General features: G+C 35.2%; 1 protein-coding gene and 1 long non-coding RNA gene across 2 annotated transcripts in view; one reads left to right on the top strand and one right to left on the bottom strand.

Annotated features, from left to right (window-relative positions):
• The first annotated feature begins 9,688 nt into the window (after positions 1-9,688).
• Positions 9,689-12,013, top strand: LOC138329575 (uncharacterized). Its single transcript, XR_011209468.1, has 2 exons — positions 9,689-9,905; positions 10,409-12,013. It is a non-coding gene; the product is annotated as an uncharacterized lncRNA (long non-coding RNA).
• A 3,085-nt stretch (positions 12,014-15,098) lies between these two features.
• Positions 15,099-20,102, bottom strand: part of LOC138329574 (thymidylate synthase-like) — a 34,883-nt gene continuing 29,879 nt past the window's right edge. Inside the window, exons 7-9 of the mRNA XM_069276654.1 lie at positions 19,983-20,057; positions 16,127-16,198; positions 15,099-15,847 (exon numbers count right to left, since the gene is read on the bottom strand). Coding sequence (XP_069132755.1) covers positions 15,710-15,847; positions 16,127-16,198; positions 19,983-20,057 — 285 coding nt within the window. The 3' untranslated portion in view covers positions 15,099-15,709. The remainder of the gene's footprint in view (positions 15,848-16,126; positions 16,199-19,982; positions 20,058-20,102) is intronic.

Here is a 20,102-nt window from a genome sequence, read left to right as displayed (position 1 = left end):
GAGTTACAGGACTTTGAAATCATCAAAACAGAAAAATCCATGGTTTCCGCTCGATATCTTAAATATTTATTGTCTAATTTCAACCAAATTTGGTATGTTGCTTTATATTAATGAGATCTTAGATCGGTTCGATACTGGTCAAAATCTGTCAATATTTGCAAGAGTTACGGGACCTTAAAATAGTCAAAGCATGGCTTCCGCTTGAAAACATTAGTATTTATTGTCCGATTCCAACCAAATTTGGTATGTTAATTGCTTTATATCAATGAGATCTTAGATGGGTTTGATACTTTTCAAAATCCATCAATATTTGCAAGAGTTATGGAACTTGATTTCTTCACCTAAATTATTAAAAATACTTTCAACTGTAAATTACTATTTTTTGTGATGCTGTGCAGGCGACACATCCATTTCCGTGGAATTCTTGTTAGTAATCAATACTATATGTATTACAGTCAGCAAACTGACGAGAGTTTTTAGTAATTAATACTAAATTTTCTAGAAATCTGTAATATGTGTATGTTTAATTAAGACATGAAATGAAATAGAGAATGTATGGGGCTTTAATAAAGTTTCCTTGTTAATACTATGTAATAGTACTACCGTATTCGACCCAATTAGCGCCCATGTACCTATAAACTCCCCTTCCTGCTTTTTGAGGCCTCAATTTCAATTGTCCATGCATAAATAAAGACCAAAACTACACTAAACTGTCTAGATTTGCAATAATTATGTCTTATTAGCACCTTTTCAATTTTTTAAACACCCTGAGCGCTTATTGGGTCGAATACGGTATGTTACCTTGTACGCTGGAGTTGGTTTACCGTGTATTTGATTCTTTCCATTCAGAAGGATAAATTTCTTTTTGAGATTTTTTAATTGTTCATTGTTGTAGCATACAAGTGTATTTATTTTCATGGAATCTGATTCAATTATTAACCTAATTAACACATTTCAAGTAATTGTCAGGTTGTCAAATGACTGTCTAGATAATTTATAAGTGTTTTCCATTCACATATCAATATATTTTTATTGATCATTATAAAAGTAAATTTTTAATTCAATATTTCAGTGTGTCCATGATTTGTTGGATTTGTTACATATAATTTGTGTATCTATACCCAATAGTACTGCTATTTTGATCTCGTTGTATAACATGACTTGTATATTAGTTGTTTATAAAGGTATGTATTAACTTGTACATGATATGAGATACAAAATCATTTAAAACTCTGTATTGATCAGATCAATCTATTACTAGTACTAATTAAGCTTTGTTTTGTTAGCCCAGGGTTCATTATGAAATTTCAAACTCCTTAATCATTCAAATATTTAAATCTTAGTATATAGGGAAGTTTATCTTCAATTAAGAAGTCCGATTCCATACTGTGTAAAATCCTGACGTGTTGTCCCATGATCAGTAAATATCCTGGTCATTCTGATACTCTGTTTTACAGTTTTATGTTGATATAGAGACACTATCCCATATATGGGTTGGAATGCTAACCAGAACCAATTTTAGTTGAAGAAATTAAATTTTCAGATAATTAATTTTGGTATTTTACTTCAAATCATTTTGATGTTTTGCAGATTTTTGTTTTGTAGAAATATATTGAAGTCTATCTATAATAAAAGAAAGTAATTAAAATGTCTACTGTACTAAAAAGAATTACTTTGGCATGGAAATATTTTTCCTAATTTCACTTTCATTAAATATCCACTTGTGAACACATCAACATCTGGACATTAAAATAATGACAGAGTTTAAATGCAAAAATTATTACATCATCAATAGTCTGAAAGCTGAATATCACCCCACAATTCCAAATTTACAGTATCTATTTAACAGTACATGTAATTAAAAAAAATCATGTCTGATTCTTGTTACACCAATTTAAGTTTGTATCTGTGTAGGCGTTAAAATGACTAGAATGATATGTTTACTAGAAATTATTTTCATTCTGATTATTTACACTTTATATCAAATGTGTACAAGAAGTTAGAAAGGTCAAGGTTGATTTCTATGTTTAAAAAAAGATTAATAATTAAAATTTTCAATTAAACACCACGTGTACTCTGAATTTTATCAGGTATATGCATATGGTATTTATAAGGTCCCAACAAATTTTCATATTGTACAAATGAGTTGTCAGAAAATTAGAATTTCAAAAATTGACCTAAAAATAAGTTTCTAGTCATGTAGAATATATTATACACCAATTATAAAGTTAGGAGAGCTACATGTATCTGTGTCATCTCTTTATAAAGTTAGGAGAGCTACATGTATCTGTGTCATCTCTTTATAAAGTTAGGAGAGCTACATGTATATGTGTCATTTCTTTGTAAAGTTAGGAGAGCTACATGTATCTGTGTCATCTCTTTATAAAGTTAGGAGAGCTACATGTATCTGTGTCATCTCTTTATAAAGTTAGGAGAGCTACATGTATCTGTGTCATCTCTTTATAAAGTTAGGAGAGCTACATGTATCTGTGTCATCTCTTTATAAAGTTAGGAGAGCTACATGTATCTGTGTCATCTCTTTGTAAAGTTAGGAGAGCTACATGTATCTGTGTCATCTCTTTGTAAAGTTAGGAGAGCTACATGTATCTGTGTCATTTCTTTGTAAAGTAAGGAGAGCTACATGTATCTGTATCATTTCTTTATAAAGTTAGGAGAGCTACATGTATCTGTGTCATCTCTTTTAAAGTTAGGAGAGCTACATGTATCTGTGTCATTTCTTTTAAAGTTAGGAGAGCTACATGTATCTGTGTCATTTCTTTATAAAGTTAGGAGAGCTACATGTATCTGTGTCATTTCTTTGTAAAGTTAGGAGAGCTACATGTATCTGTGTCATTTCTTTGTAAAGTTAGGAGAGCTACATGTATCTGTGTCATTTCTTTGTAAAGTTAGGAGAGCTACATGTATCTGTGTCATCTCTTTATAAAGTTAGGAGAGCTACATGTATCTGTGTCATTTCTTTGTAAAGTTAGGAGAGCTACATGTATCTGTGTCATTTCTTTGTAAAGTTAGGAGAGCTACATGTATCTGTGTCATTTCTTTATAAAGTTAGGAGAGCTACATGTATCTGTGTCATTTCTTTATAAAGTAAGGAGAGCTTCATGTATCTGTGTCATTTCTTTGTATAAAGTTAGGAGAGACATGTATCTGTTCATACTTATGTATCTGTATCGTTCATCTCTTTATAAAGTTAGGAGAGCTACATGTATCTGTGTCATCTCTTTATAAAGTTAGGAGAGCTACATGTATCTGTGTCATCTCTTTATAAAGTTAGGAGAGCTACATGTATCTGTGTCATTTCTTTTAAAGTTAGGAGAGCTACATGTATCTGTGTCATCTCTTTATAAAGTTAGGAGAGCTACATGTATCTGGTGTCATTTCTTTGTAAAGTTAGGAGAGCTACATGTATCTGTGTCATCTCTTTATAAAGTTAGGAGAGCTACATGTATCTGTGTCATCTCTTTATAAAGTTAGGAGAGCTACATGTATCTGTGTCATTTCTTTGTAAAGTTAGGAGAGCTACATGTATCTGTGTCATTCATTCTTTGTAAAGTTAGGAGAGCTACATGTATCTGTGTCATTTCTTTGTAAAGTTAGGAGAGCTACATGTATCTGTGTCACTTCTTTGTAAAGTTAGGAGAGCTACATGTATCTGTGTCATTTCTTTATAAAGTTAGGAGAGCTACATGTATCTGTGTCATTTCTTTGTAAAGTTAGGAGAGCTACATGTATCTGTGTCATTTCTTTGTAAAGTTAGGAGAGCTACATGTATCTGTGTCATTTCTTTGTAAAGTTAGGAGAGCTACATGTATCTGTGTCATTTCTTTGTAAAGTTAGGAGAGCTACATGTATCTGTGTCATCTCTTTATAAAGTTAGGAGAGCTACATGTATCTGTGTCATTTCTTTGTAAAGTTAGGAGAGCTACATGTATCTGTGTCATTTCTTTGTAAAGTTAGGAGAGCTACATGTATCTGTTCATTTCTTTGTAAAGTTAGGAGAGCTACACTGTATCTGTAGTACATTTCTTGTCATTTCTTTGTAAAGTAGGAGAGCTACATGTATCTGTGTCATTTCTTTGTAAAGTTAGGAGAGCTACATGTATCTGTGTCATTTCTTTGTAAAGTTAGGAGAGCTACATGTATCTGTTCATTTCTTTTAAAGTGAGTACAGGAGAGGCTACATGTATCTGTGTCATTCTTTGTAAAGTAAGGAGAGCTACATGTATCTGTGTCATTTCTTTGTAAAGTTAGGAGAGCTACATGTATCTGTGTCATTTCTTTGTAAAGTTAGGAGAGCTACATGTATCTGTGTCATTTCTTTGTAAGTAAAGTACATGGAGAAGTGCTACATGTATCTGTGTCATTTTCTTTGTAAAGTTAGGAGAGCTACATGTATCTGTGTCATTTCTTTGTAAAGTTAGGAGAGCTACATGTATCTGTGTCATTTCTTTGTAAAGTTAGGAGAGCTACATGTATCTGTGTCATTTCTTTGTAAAGTAAGGAGAGCTACATGTATCTGTGTCATTTCTTTGTAAAGTTAGGAGAGCTACATGTATCTGTGTCATTTCTTTGTAAAGTTAGGAGAGCTACATGTATCTGTGTCATTTCTTTGTAAAGTTAGGAGAGCTACATGTATCTGTGTCATTTCTTTGTAAAGTTAGGAGAGCTACATGTATCTGTGTCATTTCTTTGTAAAGTTAGGAGAGCTACATGTATCTGTGTCATTTCTTTGTAAAGTTAGGAGAGCTACATGTATCTGTGTCATCTCTTTGTAAAGTTAGGAGAGCTACATGTATCTGTATCATTTCTTTGTAAAGTTAGGAGAGCTACATGTATCTGTGTCATTTCTTTGTAAAGTAAGGAGAGCTACATGTATCTGTGTCATTTCTTTGTAAAGTTAGGAGAGCTACATGTATCTGTGTCATTTCTTTGTAAAGTTAGGAGAGCTACATGTATCTGTGTCATTTCTTTGTAAAGTTAGGAGAGCTACATGTATCTGTGTCATTTCTTTGTAAAGTTAGGAGAGCTACATGTATCTGTGTCATTTCTTTGTAAAGTTAGGAGAGCTACATGTATCTGTGTCATTTCTTTGTAAAGTAAGGAGAGCTACATGTATCTGTGTCATTTCTTTGTAAAGTTAGGAGAGCTACATGTATCTGTGTCATTTCTTTGTAAAGTTAGGAGAGCTACATGTATCTGTGTCATTTCTTTGTAAAGTTAGGAGAGCTACATGTATCTGTGTCATTTCTTTGTAAAGTAAGGAGAGCTACATGTATCTGTGTCATTTCTTTGTAAAGTTAGGAGAGCTACATGTATCTGTGTCATTTCTTTGTAAAGTTAGGAGAGCTACATGTATCTGTGTCATTTCTTTGTAAAGTTAGGAGAGCTACATGTATCTGTGTCATTTCTTTGTAAAGTTAGGAGAGCTACATGTATCTGTGTCATTTCTTTGTAAAGTTAGGAGAGCTACATGTATCTGTGTCATTTCTTTGTAAAGTAAGGAGAGCTACATGTATCTGTGTCATTTCTTTGTAAAGTTAGGAGAGCTACATGTATCTGTGTCATTTCTTTGTAAAGTTAGGAGAGCTACATGTATCTGTGTCATTTCTTTGTAAAGTTAGGAGAGCTACATGTATCTGTGTCATTTCTTTGTAAAGTTAGGAGAGCTACATGTATCTGTGTCATTTCTTTGTAAAGTTAGGAGAGCTACATGTATCTGTGTCATTTCTTTGTAAAGTTAGGAGAGCTACATGTATCTGTGTCATTTCTTTGTAAAGTTAGGAGAGCTACATGTATCTGTGTCATTTCTTTGTAAAGTTAGGAGAGCTACATGTATCTGTGTCATCTCTTTGTAAAGTTAGGAGAGCTACATGTATCTGTATCATTTCTTTGTAAAGTTAGGAGAGCTACATGTATCTGTGTCATTTCTTTGTAAAGTAGGAGAGCTACATGTATCTGTGTCATTTCTTTGTAAAGTAGGAGAGCTACATGTATCTGTGTCATTTCTTTGTAAAGTTAGGAGAGCTACATGTATCTGTATCATTTCTTTGTAAAGTTAGGAGAGCTACATGTATCTGTGTCATTTCTTTGTAAAGTTAGGAGAGCTACATGTATCTGTGTCATTTCTTTGTAAAGTTAGGAGAGCTACATGTATCTGTGTCATTTCTTTGTAAAGTTAGGAGAGCTACATGTATCTGTGTCATTTCTTTGTAAAGTTAGGAGAGCTACATGTATCTGTGTCATTTCTTTGTAAAGTTAGGAGAGCTACATGTATCTGTGTCATTTCTTTGTAAAGTTAGGAGAGCTACATGTATCTGTGTCATTTCTTTGTAAAGTTAGGAGAGCTACATGTATCTGTATCATTTCTTTGTAAAGTTAGGAGAGCTACATGTATCTGTGTCATTTCTTTGTAAAGTTAGGAGAGCTACATGTATCTGTGTCATTTCTTTGTAAAGTTAGGAGAGCTACATGTATCTGTGTCATTTCTTTGTAAAGTTAGGAGAGCTACATGTATCTGTGTCATTTCTTTGTAAAGTAAGGAGAGCTACATGTATCTGTGTCATTTCTTTGTAAAGTTAAGGAGAGCTACATGTATCTGTGTCATTTCTTTGTAAAGTTAGGAGAGCTACATGTATCTGTGTCATTTCTTTGTAAAGTTAGGAGAGCTACATGTATCTGTGTCATTTCTTTGTAAAGTAAGGAGAGCTACATGTATCTGTGTCATTTCTTTGTAAAGTTAGGAGAGCTACATGTATCTGTATCATTTCTTTGTAAAGTTAGGAGAGCTACATGTATCTGTGTCATTTCTTTGTAAAGTTAGGAGAGCTACATGTATCTGTGTCATTTCTTTGTAAAGTTAGGAGAGCTACATGTATCTGTGTCATTTCTTTGTAAAGTTAGGAGAGCTACATGTATCTGTGTCACTTCTTTGTAAAGTTAGGAGAGCTACATGTATCTGTGTCACTTCTTTGTAAAGTTAGGAGAGCTACATGTATCTATGTCATTTCTTTGTAAAGTTAGGAGAGCTACATGTTTCTGATTTCTTTATAAAGTTAGGAGAGCTACATGTATCTGTGTCATTTCTTTGTAAAGTTAGGAGAGCTACATGTATCTGTGTCATTTCTTTGTAAAGTTAGGAGAGCTACATGTATCTGTGTCATTTCTTTGTAAAGTTAGGAGAGCTACATGTATCTGTGTCATTTCTTTGTAAAGTTAGGAGAGCTACATGTATCTGTGTCATTTCTTTGTAAAGTTAGGAGAGCTACATGTATCTGTGTCATTTCTTTGTAAAGTTAGGAGAGCTACATGTATCTGTGTCATTTTCTTTGTAAAGTTAGGAGAGCTACATGTATCTGTGTCATTTCTTTGTAAAGTTAGGAGAGCTACATGTATCTGTGTCATTCTTTGTAAAGTTAGGAGAGCTACATGTATTCTGTGTTCATTTCTTTGTAAAGTTAGGAGAGCTACATGTATCTGTGTCATTTCTTTGTAAAGTTAGGAGAGCTACTACATGTATCTGTGTCATTTCTTTGTAAAGTTAGGAGAGCTACATGTATCTGTGTCATTTCTTTGTAAAGTTAGGAGAGCTACATGTATCTGTGTCATTTCTTTGTAAAGTTAGGAGAGCTACATGTATCTGTGTCATTTCTTTGTAAAGTTAGGAGAGCTACATGTATCTGTGTCATTTCTTTGTAAAGTTAGGAGAGCTACATGTATCTGTGTCATTTCTTTGTAAAGTTAGGAGAGCTACATGTATCTGTGTCATTTCTTTGTAAAGTTAGGAGAGCTACATGTATCTGTGTCATTTCTTTGTAAAGTTAGGAGAGCTACATGTATCTGTGTCATCTCTTTGTAAAGTTAGGAGAGCTACATGTATCTGTGTCATTTCTTTGTAAAGTTAGGAGAGCTACATGTATCTGTGTCATTTCTTTGTAAAGTTAGGAGAGCTACATGTATCTGTATCATTTCTTTGTAAAGTTAGGAGAGTACATGTATCTGTGTCATTTCTTTGTAAAGTTAGGAGAGCTACATGTATCTGTGTCATTTCTTTGTAAAGTTAGGAGAGCTACATGTATCTGTGTCATTTCTTTGTAAAGTTAGGAGAGCTACATGTATCTGTGTCATTTCTTTGTAAAGTTAGGAGAGCTCCATGTATCTGTGTCATCTCTTTGTAAAGTTAGGAGAGCTACATGTATCTGAGTTAGGAGAGCTACATGTATCTGTGTCATCTCTTTGTAAAGTTAGGAGAGCTACATGTATCTGTGTCATTTCTTTGTAAAGTTAGGAGAGCTACATGTATCTGTGTCATTTCTTTGTAAAGTTAGGAGAGCTACATGTATCTGTGTCATTTCTTTGTAAAGTTAGGAGAGCTACATGTATCTGTGTCATTTCTTTGTAAAGTTAGGAGAGCTACATGTATCTGTGTCATTTCTTTGTAAAGTTAGGAGAGCTACATGTATCTGTGTCATTCTTTGTAAAGTTAGGAGAGCTACATGTATCTGTGTCATTTCTTTGTAAAGTTAGGAGAGCTACATGTATCTGTGTCATTTCTTTGTAAAGTTAGGAGAGCTACATGTATCTGTGTCATTTCTTTGTAAAGTTAGGAGAGCTACATGTATCTGTGTCATTTCTTTGTAAAGTTAGGAGAGCTACATGTATCTGTGTCATTTCTTTGTAAAGTTAGGAGAGCTACATGTATCTGTGTCATTTCTTTGTAAAGTTAGGAGAGCTACATGTATCTGTGTCATCTCTTTGTAAAGTTAGGAGAGCTACATGTATCTGTGTCATTTCTTTGTAAAGTTAGGAGAGCTACATGTATCTGTGTCATTTCTTTGTAAAGTTAGGAGAGCTACATGTATCTGTATCATTTCTTTGTAAAGTTAGGAGAGCTACATGTGTCTGTGTCATATCTTTGTAAAGTTAGGAGAGCTACATGTATCTGTGTCACTTCTTTGTTATAATTAGGAGAGCTACATGTATCTGTGTCATTTCTTTGTAAAGTTAGGAGAGCTACATGTATCTGTGTCATTTCTTTGTAAAGTAAGGAGAGCTACATGTATCTGTGTCATTTCTTTGTAAAGTTAGGAGAGCTACATGTATCTGTGTCATTTCTTTGTAAAGTTAGGAGAGCTACATGTATCTGTGTCATCTCTTTGTAAAGTTAGGAGAGCTACATGTATCTGTGTCATTTCTTTGTAAAGTTAGGAGAGCTACATGTATCTGTGTCATTTCTTTGTAAAGTTAGGAGAGCTACATGTATCTGTGTCATTTCTTTGTAAAGTTAGGAGAGCTACATGTATCTGTGTCATTTCTTTGTAAAGTTAGGAGAGCTACATGTATCTGTGTCACTTCTTTGTAAAGTTAGGAGAGCTACATGTATCTGTGTCATTTCTTTATAAAGTTAGGAGAGCTACATGTATCTGTGTCATTCTTTGTAAAGTTAGGAGAGCTACATGTATCTGTGTCATTTCTTTGTAAAGTTAGGAGAGCTACATGTATCTGTGTCATTTCTTTGTAAAGTTAGGAGAGCTACATGTATCTGTGTCATTTCTTTGTAAAGTTAGGAGAGCTACATGTATCTGTGTCATTTCTTTGTAAAGTTAGGAGAGCTACATGTATCTGTGTCATTTCTTTGTAAAGTTAGGAGAGCTACATGTATCTGTGTTCACTTCTTTATAAAGTTAGGAGAGCTTCATGTATCTGTGTCATTTTTTTGTATCTTTGTAAAGTAAGGAGAGCTTCATGTATCTATGTCATTTCTTTGTAAAGTTAGGAGAGCTACATGTATCTGTGTCATTTCTTTGTAAAGTTAGGAGAGCTACATGTATCTGTGTCACTTCTTTGTAAAGTTAGGAGAGCTACATGTATCTGTGTCATTTCTTTGTAAAGTTAGGAGAGCTACATGTATCTGTGTCATTTCTTTGTAAAGTTAGGAGAGCTACATGTATCTGTGTCATTTCTTTGTAAAGTTAGGAGAGCTACATGTATCTGTGTCATTTCTTTAAAAGTTAGGAGAGCTACATGTATCTGTGTCATTTCTTTGTAAAGTTAGGAGAGCTACATGTATCTGTGTCATTTCTTTGTAAAGTTAGGAGAGCTACATGTATCTGTGTCACTTCTTTGTAAAGTTAGGAGAGCTACATGTATCTGTGTCATTCTTTTAAAGTTAGGAGAGCTACATGTATCTGTGTCATTTCTTTGTAAAGTTAGGAGAGCTACATGTATCTGTGTCATTTCTTTGTAAAGTTAAGGAGAGCTACATGTATCTGTGTCATTTCTTTGTAAAGTTAGGAGAGCTACATGTATCTGTGTCATTTCTTTGTAAAGTTAGGAGAGCTACATGTATCTGTGTCACTTCTTTGTAAAGTTAGGAGAGCTACATGTATCTGAGTTAGGAGAGCTACATGTATCTGTATCATTTCTTTGTCAAGTAAGGAGAGCTACATGTATCTGTGTCATTTCTTTGTAAAGTAGGAGAGCTACATGTATCTTTGTCACCTCTTTGTAAAGTCAGGAGAGCTATATGTATCTGTGTCACTTCTTTGTAAAGTTAGGAGAGCTACATGTATCTGTGTCACTTCTTTGTAAAGTAAGGAGAGCTTCATGTATCTGTGTCACTTCTTTGTAAAGTTAGGAGAGCTACATGTATCTGTGTCATTTCTTTGTAAAGTTAGGAGAGCTACATGTATCTGTGTCATTTCTTTGTAAAGTTAGGAGAGCTACATGTATCTGTGTCATTTCTTTGTAAAGTTAGGAGAGCTACATGTATCTGTGTCATTTCTTTGTAAAGTAAGGAGAGCTACATGTATCTGTGTCATTTCTTTGTAAAGTAAGGAGAGCTACATGTATCTGTGTCATTTCTTTGTAAAGTAAGGAGAGCTACATGTATCTGTGTCATTTCTTTGTAAAGTTAGGAGAGCTACATGTATCTGTGTCATTTCTTTGTAAAGTTAGGAGAGCTACATGTATCTGCATCATTTCTTTGTAAAGTAAGGAGAGCTTCATGTATCTGTATCATAAATCTTTGTAAAGTTAGGAGAGCTACATGTATCTGTGTCATATCTTTGTGAAGTTAGGAGAGCTACATGTATCTGCATCATTTCTTTGTAAAGTAAGGAGAGCTTCATGTATCTGTATAATTTCTTTGTAAAGTTAGAAGAGCTACATGTATCTGTGTCATATCTTTGTGAAGTTAGGAGAGCTACATGTATCTGTATCATAAATCTTTGTAAAGTTAGGAGAGCTACATGTATCTACATCATTTCTTTGTAAAGTTAGGAGAGCTACATGTATCTGTCATCTCTTTGTAAAGTGAGGAGAGCTACATGTATCTGTATCATTTCTTTGTAAAGTTAGGAGAGCTACATGTATCTGTATCATTTCTTTGTAAAGTTAGGAGAGCTACATGTACCTGTGTCATTTCTTTGTAAAGTTAGGAGGGCTACATGTATCTGCGTCATTTCTTCGTAAATTAGGAGAGCTTCATGTATCTGCATCATTTCTTTGTAAAGTAAGGATAGCTACATGTATCTGTGTCATTTCTTCGTAAAGTAAGGAGAGCTACATGTATCTGTGCCACTTCTTTGTAAAGTTAAGATAGCTACATGTTTTTGTATCGTGTCTTTGTGTGTAAATTCTTTATCTGCTGCTACATCTTCACAAAACAGTTAATTTGGAAGAAGGGGATGTAACAGGACTAATACAAGTCCTTCATAGTGACACTTTACTTTGTGTTATAGCCCAGTATAGAGTGGCTTGAATTGCTTATCTACTGCAGCAATCTATCTAAAATATCATATCCAAGCTTTGATTGTAATTAACGCAGTTACTTAATCCTAACTTATGACAGATCGACCTTGTTAAAGCTATCAGGACTAATTTGTTTGTTGGCCTGGTGATGTTATATAATTGGCCAAAGACTTTATTTATAAAGGATGTAATGTGGCATGCTGAATGGATGGTTATTAAAGAATGAAAAATAAAAATGTAAAACCAATCAATGGGTTTTGTCTGTATAGCATAGAATATCCAATGTCAAATTTGATTTGGCATCACAGAATAGACTTGTACATTACAGAGTGGTCTTGTACATTAAGAATGGACTTATAAATCAATTTTCTACTTGTATTTCATATTATGGAGAGTCTGCAAAAACATGAACAAACAAATTACACTTAAAGATTTTGTTGGTAAATTTTGGATGTCAACTCAATATCTTTGTAAGGCTTACCTATGTAATGATATAGTTACACAACACAATCAGTGAACTTTTACTGTGATGTTTCGATGACTAGTATGATGTGTACACCCCCCTTCATCAGACTAGTAGAATCTTACATGAGCCTGTCAGGTGGACAGGGATAAGTCAACCCGAGTGAAAGATCTTGGCTGGTCAATCAGAGTCTTGCTGAGGGTTGATGGTCAAAATCTTTCATGAGGGTCGAGATATCCCTGTACACCTGACAAGCCCATGTTTGATTCTTTTTCTCCCATACTTTAAGGAGAAATGGTGAAGAACGTCGCTGTGCGTAAAAATGGTGCCATATGTATTGATGACGTCACTGTATAGCGCGTGTGAGCTGTCTTTTCGCTACCCCATTAAAAGACATAGTTGTCTTTTCCCTAGCAACTGCGGGATAACCCTGTCAAGTTGGGAGAAACAGATGACTAGTACGCTGTCCTCTTCATCAGACAGATGACTAGTACAATGTGTACGCTGTCACCTTCATCAGACAGATGACTAATACAATGTGTACCCTGTCACCTTCATCAGACAGATGACTAGTACAATGTGTACACTGTCACCTTCATCAGACAGATGACTAGTACAATGTGTACCCTGTCACCTTCATCAGACAAATGACTAGTACAATGTGTACCCTGTCACCTTCATCAGACAGATGACTAGTACATATAAAATGTGTACACTGTCACCTTCATCAGACAGATGACTAGTACAATGTGTACACTGTCACCTTCATCAGACAAATGACTAGTACAATGTGTACCCTGTCACCTTCATCAGACAGATGACTAGTACAATGTGTACACTGTCACCTTCATCAGACAAATGACTAGTACAATGTGAACACTGTCACCTTCAACAGACAAATGACTAGTACAATTTGTACCCTGTCATCTTCATCAGACAAATGACTAGTACAATGTGTACACTGTCACCTTCATCAGACAAATGACTAGTACAATGTGTGCCGTCATCTTCATCAGACAGATGACTAGTACAATGTGTACACTGTCACCTTCATCAGATAGATGACTAGTACAATGTGTACACTGTCACCTTCATCAGACAAATGACTAGTACGATGTGTACACTGTCACCTTCATCAGACAGATGACTAGTACGATGTGTTCACTGTCACCTTCATCAGACAGATGACTAGAACGATGTGTACTCTGTCACCTTCATCAGACGCATAACTAATAGATGTGTACATGTATATTTATTCAATTTTGTTACTTTGCTAGTTTCAATTTAATAATGGCCCACCTTTATCTGTTGCTTCAATGGACACCTGGTCAAGATGTCCCAATATATTACCACATGTCCTTCACCTCTGATTTCGAATCCCATGTGGGGTAGTTGCCAGGCACAGACTACTGGTCAGTGATTCCTGGTACTTGCCTTTCCTTCACTAACAAACCCGGCACATCCATAAATTACTGACTGATATATTGTATTCGACCCAATAAGCGCCCTTTTTTTCCTAAAAAATTGAAGAAGTGCTAATAAGACGAAATTATTGCAATCTAAACAGTTTCTTGTCTTTATTTATGCATGGGCAATTAAAATCAAGGCCTCAAAAATGGGGAGAGGCGCTTATTGGGTCGAATACGGTAATAGGATATTATACTGACAAGGGGCCCATGGGTCTTAACGGTCATCTGACTATTGGCACAAAACAACACAGTCACAGTATACAGAGTGGCTAACAATTAAGGCAATATAATAGACCCCTTACTTGATGCTGCAAGTTTACAAAATATTCATGACTTTGTCCTTAAAAGTACACAAAGGTCTTTGACTTGAACAAACTAAGCAGCTCTTTATCCTAGTATGCTACAGGCCCAATATCAGTAATCAAGGCTTCCTAGTTATTCACAAGAAGTTTTTCATTTTTTTTTAGCCTATTTTAGTATTTGACCCCTGTGAGCTTGAATGAAGGTAAATGTCCACCATTTGAACAAACTTGGTAGCCCTTCATCCCAGCATGCTGCAGGCCCAATATTAGTACCCTGGGCCTTTTGGTTTTGAGAAGAACTTTTTAATTTTTTTAGCCTATTTGACCCCTGTGAGCTTTAATGAAGGTCAAGGTTCTCCATTTGAACAAACTTGGTAGCTCTTCATCCCAGCATGCCACAGGCCCAATATGAGTACCCTGGGTCTTTTGGTTCTTGAGGAGAAGTCATTAAAAAGATTTCAGTCTATTTGACCACTGTGACCCTGAATGAAGGTCAAGGTCCTCCATTTGAACAAACTTGGTAGCCCTTTATCCCAGCATGCCACAGGCTAAACATCAGGTTTCTAGGCCTCTTAGTTACTCACAAGAAGTTGTTTTTAAAGATTTTAGCCTATATGACCCTTTTGACCTTGAATGAAGATCAAGGTCATTCATTTGAACAAAGTTGGTAGCCCTTCATCCAAGCATACTACTGGCCAAATATCAGTGGACCTTTCAGCTATTGAGAAGAAGTGGTTTGAATGAAAAGTTTACACACGGCGGACGGCACACAACGAAGGACGCAACATGATGGCGATTGGTCATCCTGACCATTTGGGTAAGGATTTTTCTGTGAGACATGATTTGTTACAGCCGATTTGTTGATCTGGGACTGTTTTCTATCAGATCAGGTGAATTCTTGCATGACTGTATAGAGTTGAGTACACATCAGTAATGATCAACACCGTCAACACTGATACATGTATAGCGATACCTTATACCTTCTTCCAATATAAAGGACAGACTCAAAGGATCGATCAAATTTGTCCCTGGGAGATACTTATTGTTAATATGGAATATGTTAGGCATTGCCTTGAAAAAACAAATCTGATACTCATCTGTAGGTAAATATTTTAATATAAGTACAATAATAAGAATAGAGTATAAAATAAAAATCACAAGGCTGAACTTGGCAAAGAATTGAACAGAAAATATCCCAGTGTACATATGTAGACTGGTCCCTAACTCAAAAACAAGCTACAAGATGACGTCAAATAAAGCTGTAGGCAAATCAGTTTTCAGAAATGTAAGTGATGAGTGGTAAAAAAAAAAAACAAAAAAAAAAACAAAAAAACACTCTAGTTCTGGATTAATAAGTCAGATCTAGGCCAATGGTGTAAATTATCCTCGTCTCATGATAAACTGAAACATTTCTTTGCTAGATCTGTGAAAGAATTTTAATCATGTCCATTATTTATCTACATATGTATATTTTCTGCCAGTCAGCATTTGACTGAAATCACAGTATGCGAGAGTTACACTCTTTTAAATGATAATGATAAATTACTATGCATAATAACCTGATGAGATAATTTTTGTATGTATGTAGCACACCATTAATTTGCTGTAGTTTACTTATGTATTTTATTTCACATGATACATGCTCTCCCAAAGTCAACCTTTTGAAACAGCAGCCTTTACATTGCACATTTTCTCACACACAGTTCTGGTCACACAGCCATCTCCATTGTAATTTTGGGATGAGGTTTATAGTCCACAATCTCAAAGTCCTCAAACTTAAAATCATCAATGTCTTCAACTTTCCTTTTAATCACAAGTTTTGGGAATGGTCGGGGTTCTCTTACCAGCTGAAATGATGAAAATTATGCTTTAGGTCACTGTTGAATGTCTGAGAGAGATGTTAGACAATGTGGTGATGAAATTTGTACCCAGTGATAGTGGATTCTGATCAAACAGGATTTAAAGTGATATCTAATATTTATTGCCTGTTACTACTTTGGCATTTTATATATATTAATAGAAGTTGATTTTAGAAGTAGACTTTGGTAGTGAAAGTTAGCTGTAGATATAAATTATCTGTTCTTTTGAGGGTTAGTGATAAAGATTTACTATAAGTGTAAATTTACCTGTTCTTTCAAGGGTTCAATGTGGTTCACATAGACATGGGCATCTCCCAGTGTGTGTACAAAGTCTCCTGGCTGTAACGGTAACAAGTCAAACTCAGTAATAACTATATATGTACAAAGTCTCCTGGCTGTAACAGTAACAAGTCAAACTCGGTAATAACCATATATACAGTGGAACCTCCCGAAACCGATCATGGTTGGTGCATATAATTTCGGCCGGTTTAGAGAGGGTTCGGTTTGGAGAAGTGAACCGAATACCGATCATCATGATCCGGATTTAATCGATCGGAAGTCGTTTTTTACATTAGTGCACCGCATGTATGCCTAGTGTTCGTTAAAATCGACCAATATTGATTGTTAATGTGAATGTTATCACAAAAGAGAGAATCATACGTTTAAAAGGAATGGATTACAGCAAACTTGACTTTGTTACCGCTTATAAACGTAGTTTAGTTAGTTAGTTGCGTGAATGTTCTTGGGGATGTTCTCATCTGCAATAAAACAATACATGGCTTCGGCTTCTTCGTACAGATAATTTACGTTATCCGACAACTACATATGTAAATTAAAAAAAAGTGTGATTTGAATACGAAACATTCTCTTTATTACTAGCTCTGCTTGTTTTCCTACAGTAAACAAACCGCGTGCACATGGTAGACCTTCGTTAGATATCTAAACAAGGAGCCGCAAAGCTTGGCATTATCCCCCGCGCCCAGTTGTGTATGAAAGCTCAAACATAAAATAAATGAAGCTCATTGTAACTAAGAGTTTAAAATGAAAGATTCCCATTAGCAAAAGGCACAACTAGAGCACTAGCCTAACATGTACAGAAAGTTTCGTGTAGCCAAGTTGAATGGTTTTCGATTATAGCCCGGAATAGAAAGGAAACTTTAATAATATGGTATTTTTTAATAAATTTCCATGGTAACAGAAAAAGTATTGAAAATGGAAGGTTCCCATTAGAAAAAGGCACAACTAGAGCACTAGCCTAACATGTACAGAAAGTTTCGTGTAGCCAAATTGAACGGTTTTCGAGTTATAGCCCGGAATAGAAAGGAAACTTTAATAATATGGTATTTTTGAATAAGTTTCCATGGTAACAGAAAAAGTATTGAAAATGGAAGGTTCCCATTAGAAAAAGGCACAACTAGAGCACTAGCCTAACATGTACAGAAAGTTTCGTGTAGCCAAGTTGAACGGTTTTCGAGTTATAGCCCGGAATAGAAAGGAAACTTTAATAATATGGTATTTTTGAATAAGTTTCCATGGTAACAGAAAAAGTATCGAAAATGAAAGGTTCCCATTAGCAAAAGGCACAACTAGAGCACTAGCCTAACATGTACAGAAAGTTTCGTGTAGCCAAGTTGAACGGTTTAGGAGTTATAGCCCGGAAACGATACTCGGACGGACGGACGGACGGACGGACGGACGGACGGACAGAGCCCAAATCAACATCCCCCGCAAACGCGTTTCGCGGGGGATAACAATAGGCATGATTAAATAATTACACCACCATCTCGGCCTATAGCCTTCCCATCGGTATACATGCCCAAGGACATGGCATGCATTAACTATTGTACAGGTATGTGTGTATTTCACGGTCGGTTGATCAGACCTCAATGCAATCTATCGATGTCCTCAGGTAAGGCCGGTTTTCAGAAGTGTATTTTAGTTACATTTGACTATTCTGCTCTCAAAATCGGTCCAGTATTCGGAATTGGGAGGGATCGGTTTTGGGAAGTTTTATATACTATTAATAAAGAGGAATCATTCCGTACATGACATCCATGTTCGGTTTCTAGAGGTGATCGGTTTTGAGAAGGTTCGGTTTTGGGAGGTTCCACTGTATATATATAAAGTCTCCTGGCTGTAACAAGTCAAACTAAGTAATAACTATATATGTACAAAGTCTCCTGGCTGTAACAAGTCAAACTCAGTAATAACTATATATGTACAAAGTCGCCTCTCTGTAACAAGTCAAACTCAGTAATAACTGTATATGTACAAAGTCTCCTGGCTGTAACAAGTCAAACTCAGTAATAACTGTATATGTACAAAGTCTCCTGGCTGTAAAAAGTCAAACTCAGTAATAACTGTATATGTACTAAGTCTCCTGGCTGTAACAAGTCAAACTCAGTAATAACTATATATGTACTAAGTCTCCTGGCTGTAACAAGTCAAGTCAAACTCAGTAATAACTGTATATGTACTAAGTCTCCTGGCTGTAACAAGTCAAACTCAGTAATAACTATATATGTACAAAGTCTCCTGGCTGTAACAAGTCAAACTCAGTAATAACTGTATATGTACAAAGTCTCCTGGCTGTAACAAGTCAAACTCAGTAATAACTGTATATGTACTAAGTCTCCTGGCTGTAACAAGGCAAACTAAGTAATAACTATATATGTACAAAGTCTCCTGGCTGTAACTAGAACACTGACACGTCAGAAAGGGCCCCGCTATGTGTCTGACGTGCTTAAGTGGAAAAGTAGTATTTTGACAACGAATTCTTCCGTGTTAGCTATATGTTGCTAATGAATAATTAATGTCAACATTAATTGGGAAACCGATGATGGTACATTATTATAATTCTTTGGAAAAAGTCTTCCAAGTATTTAACTTGAATCCTGATTCCAAGCTAACATTACATTAAGAGCATACAATTAACTCAAATAAATTTGACCTTGACCTTTGACTTAGTAACCTTGGCCCATGACCTTACCTTTGGACAGTCAACTCCTTGTTTAATTCTGAACAACTTTGCATCATAATGTTATAACAAAATGTTTATCAGTTAAGAGCAACAACATTGTGATTTTTTTAAATGTTAAAATCCAAGATGGCCGATTTTTTAATTTAATTTCAGCCTGAAAAATTACCAAGCAGATCTAGGATGGATGGGGAATCATCATGTAAAATATGGGGAAAATACTCCACTCCCTTCCATCATTAATGTGCAAAAGAAAAAAAACGGACAGACGGACGGACGGACAACCTGATTACTATAGGGCACCCGCATCTCGATGCGGGGCCCTAACAAGTCAAACTCGGTAATAACTGTATATGTACTAAGTCTCCTGGTTGTAACAAGTCAAACTCAGTAATAACTGTATATGTACTAAGTCTCCTGGCTGTAACAAGTCAAACTCAGTAATAACTATATATGTACTAAGTCTCCTGGCTGTAACAAGGCAAACTAAGTAATAACTATATATGTACAAAGTCTCCTGGCTGTAACAAGTCAAACTCAGTAATAACTATATATGTATAAAGTCTCCTGGCTGTAACCGTAACAAGTCAAACTCGGTAATAACTATATATGTACAAAGTCTCCTGGCTGTAACCGTAACAAGTCAAACTCAGTAATAACTATATATGTATGAATTCTCCTTGCTGTAATGGCAACAAGTCAAACTCGGTAATAACTTTATATATGTAGAAAGTCTTCTGGCTGTAACAAGTCAAACTCAGTAATAACTATACATGTACAAAGTCGCCTGGCTGAAACAAGTCAAACTCAGTAATTACTATATATGTACAAAGTCGCCTCTCTGTAACAAGTCAAACTCAGTAATTACTATATATGTACAAAGTCGCCTCTCTGTAACAAGTGAAACTCAGTAATTACTATATATGTACAAAGTTTGCTTGCTCTATACAAGTCAAACTAAGTAATAACTATATATGTACAAATTCTCCTGGCTGTAACAAGCCTAACTCGGTAATCTGTGTATTATTTTAGTCTTTAAAAGACTTTGATACTTGTATCTCTAGTACTATTTTAATTTGTAAATCAAAATAAGATGTTTTTAGTAATATCATATCCTCCCCATAAGTCATCTGTTTGTCTACAAACCTTGAGGTCAGTCACATGTGCAATCATGTAGGTCAACAAAGCATAGCTGGCAATGTTAAAAGGTACTCCAAGGCCCTGAAAAGGACAAATTAACAGTTCTAATATCAAATCACTGCAGTA

Source organism: Argopecten irradians, chromosome 8 (assembly GCF_041381155.1).
Source record: "Argopecten irradians isolate NY chromosome 8, Ai_NY, whole genome shotgun sequence".
In the NCBI taxonomy this organism is placed as follows: domain Eukaryota; kingdom Metazoa; phylum Mollusca; class Bivalvia; order Pectinida; family Pectinidae; genus Argopecten; species Argopecten irradians.
Note: the sequence above shows the minus strand (reverse complement) of the source record. Positions and strands in the feature narration are given on the sequence as shown.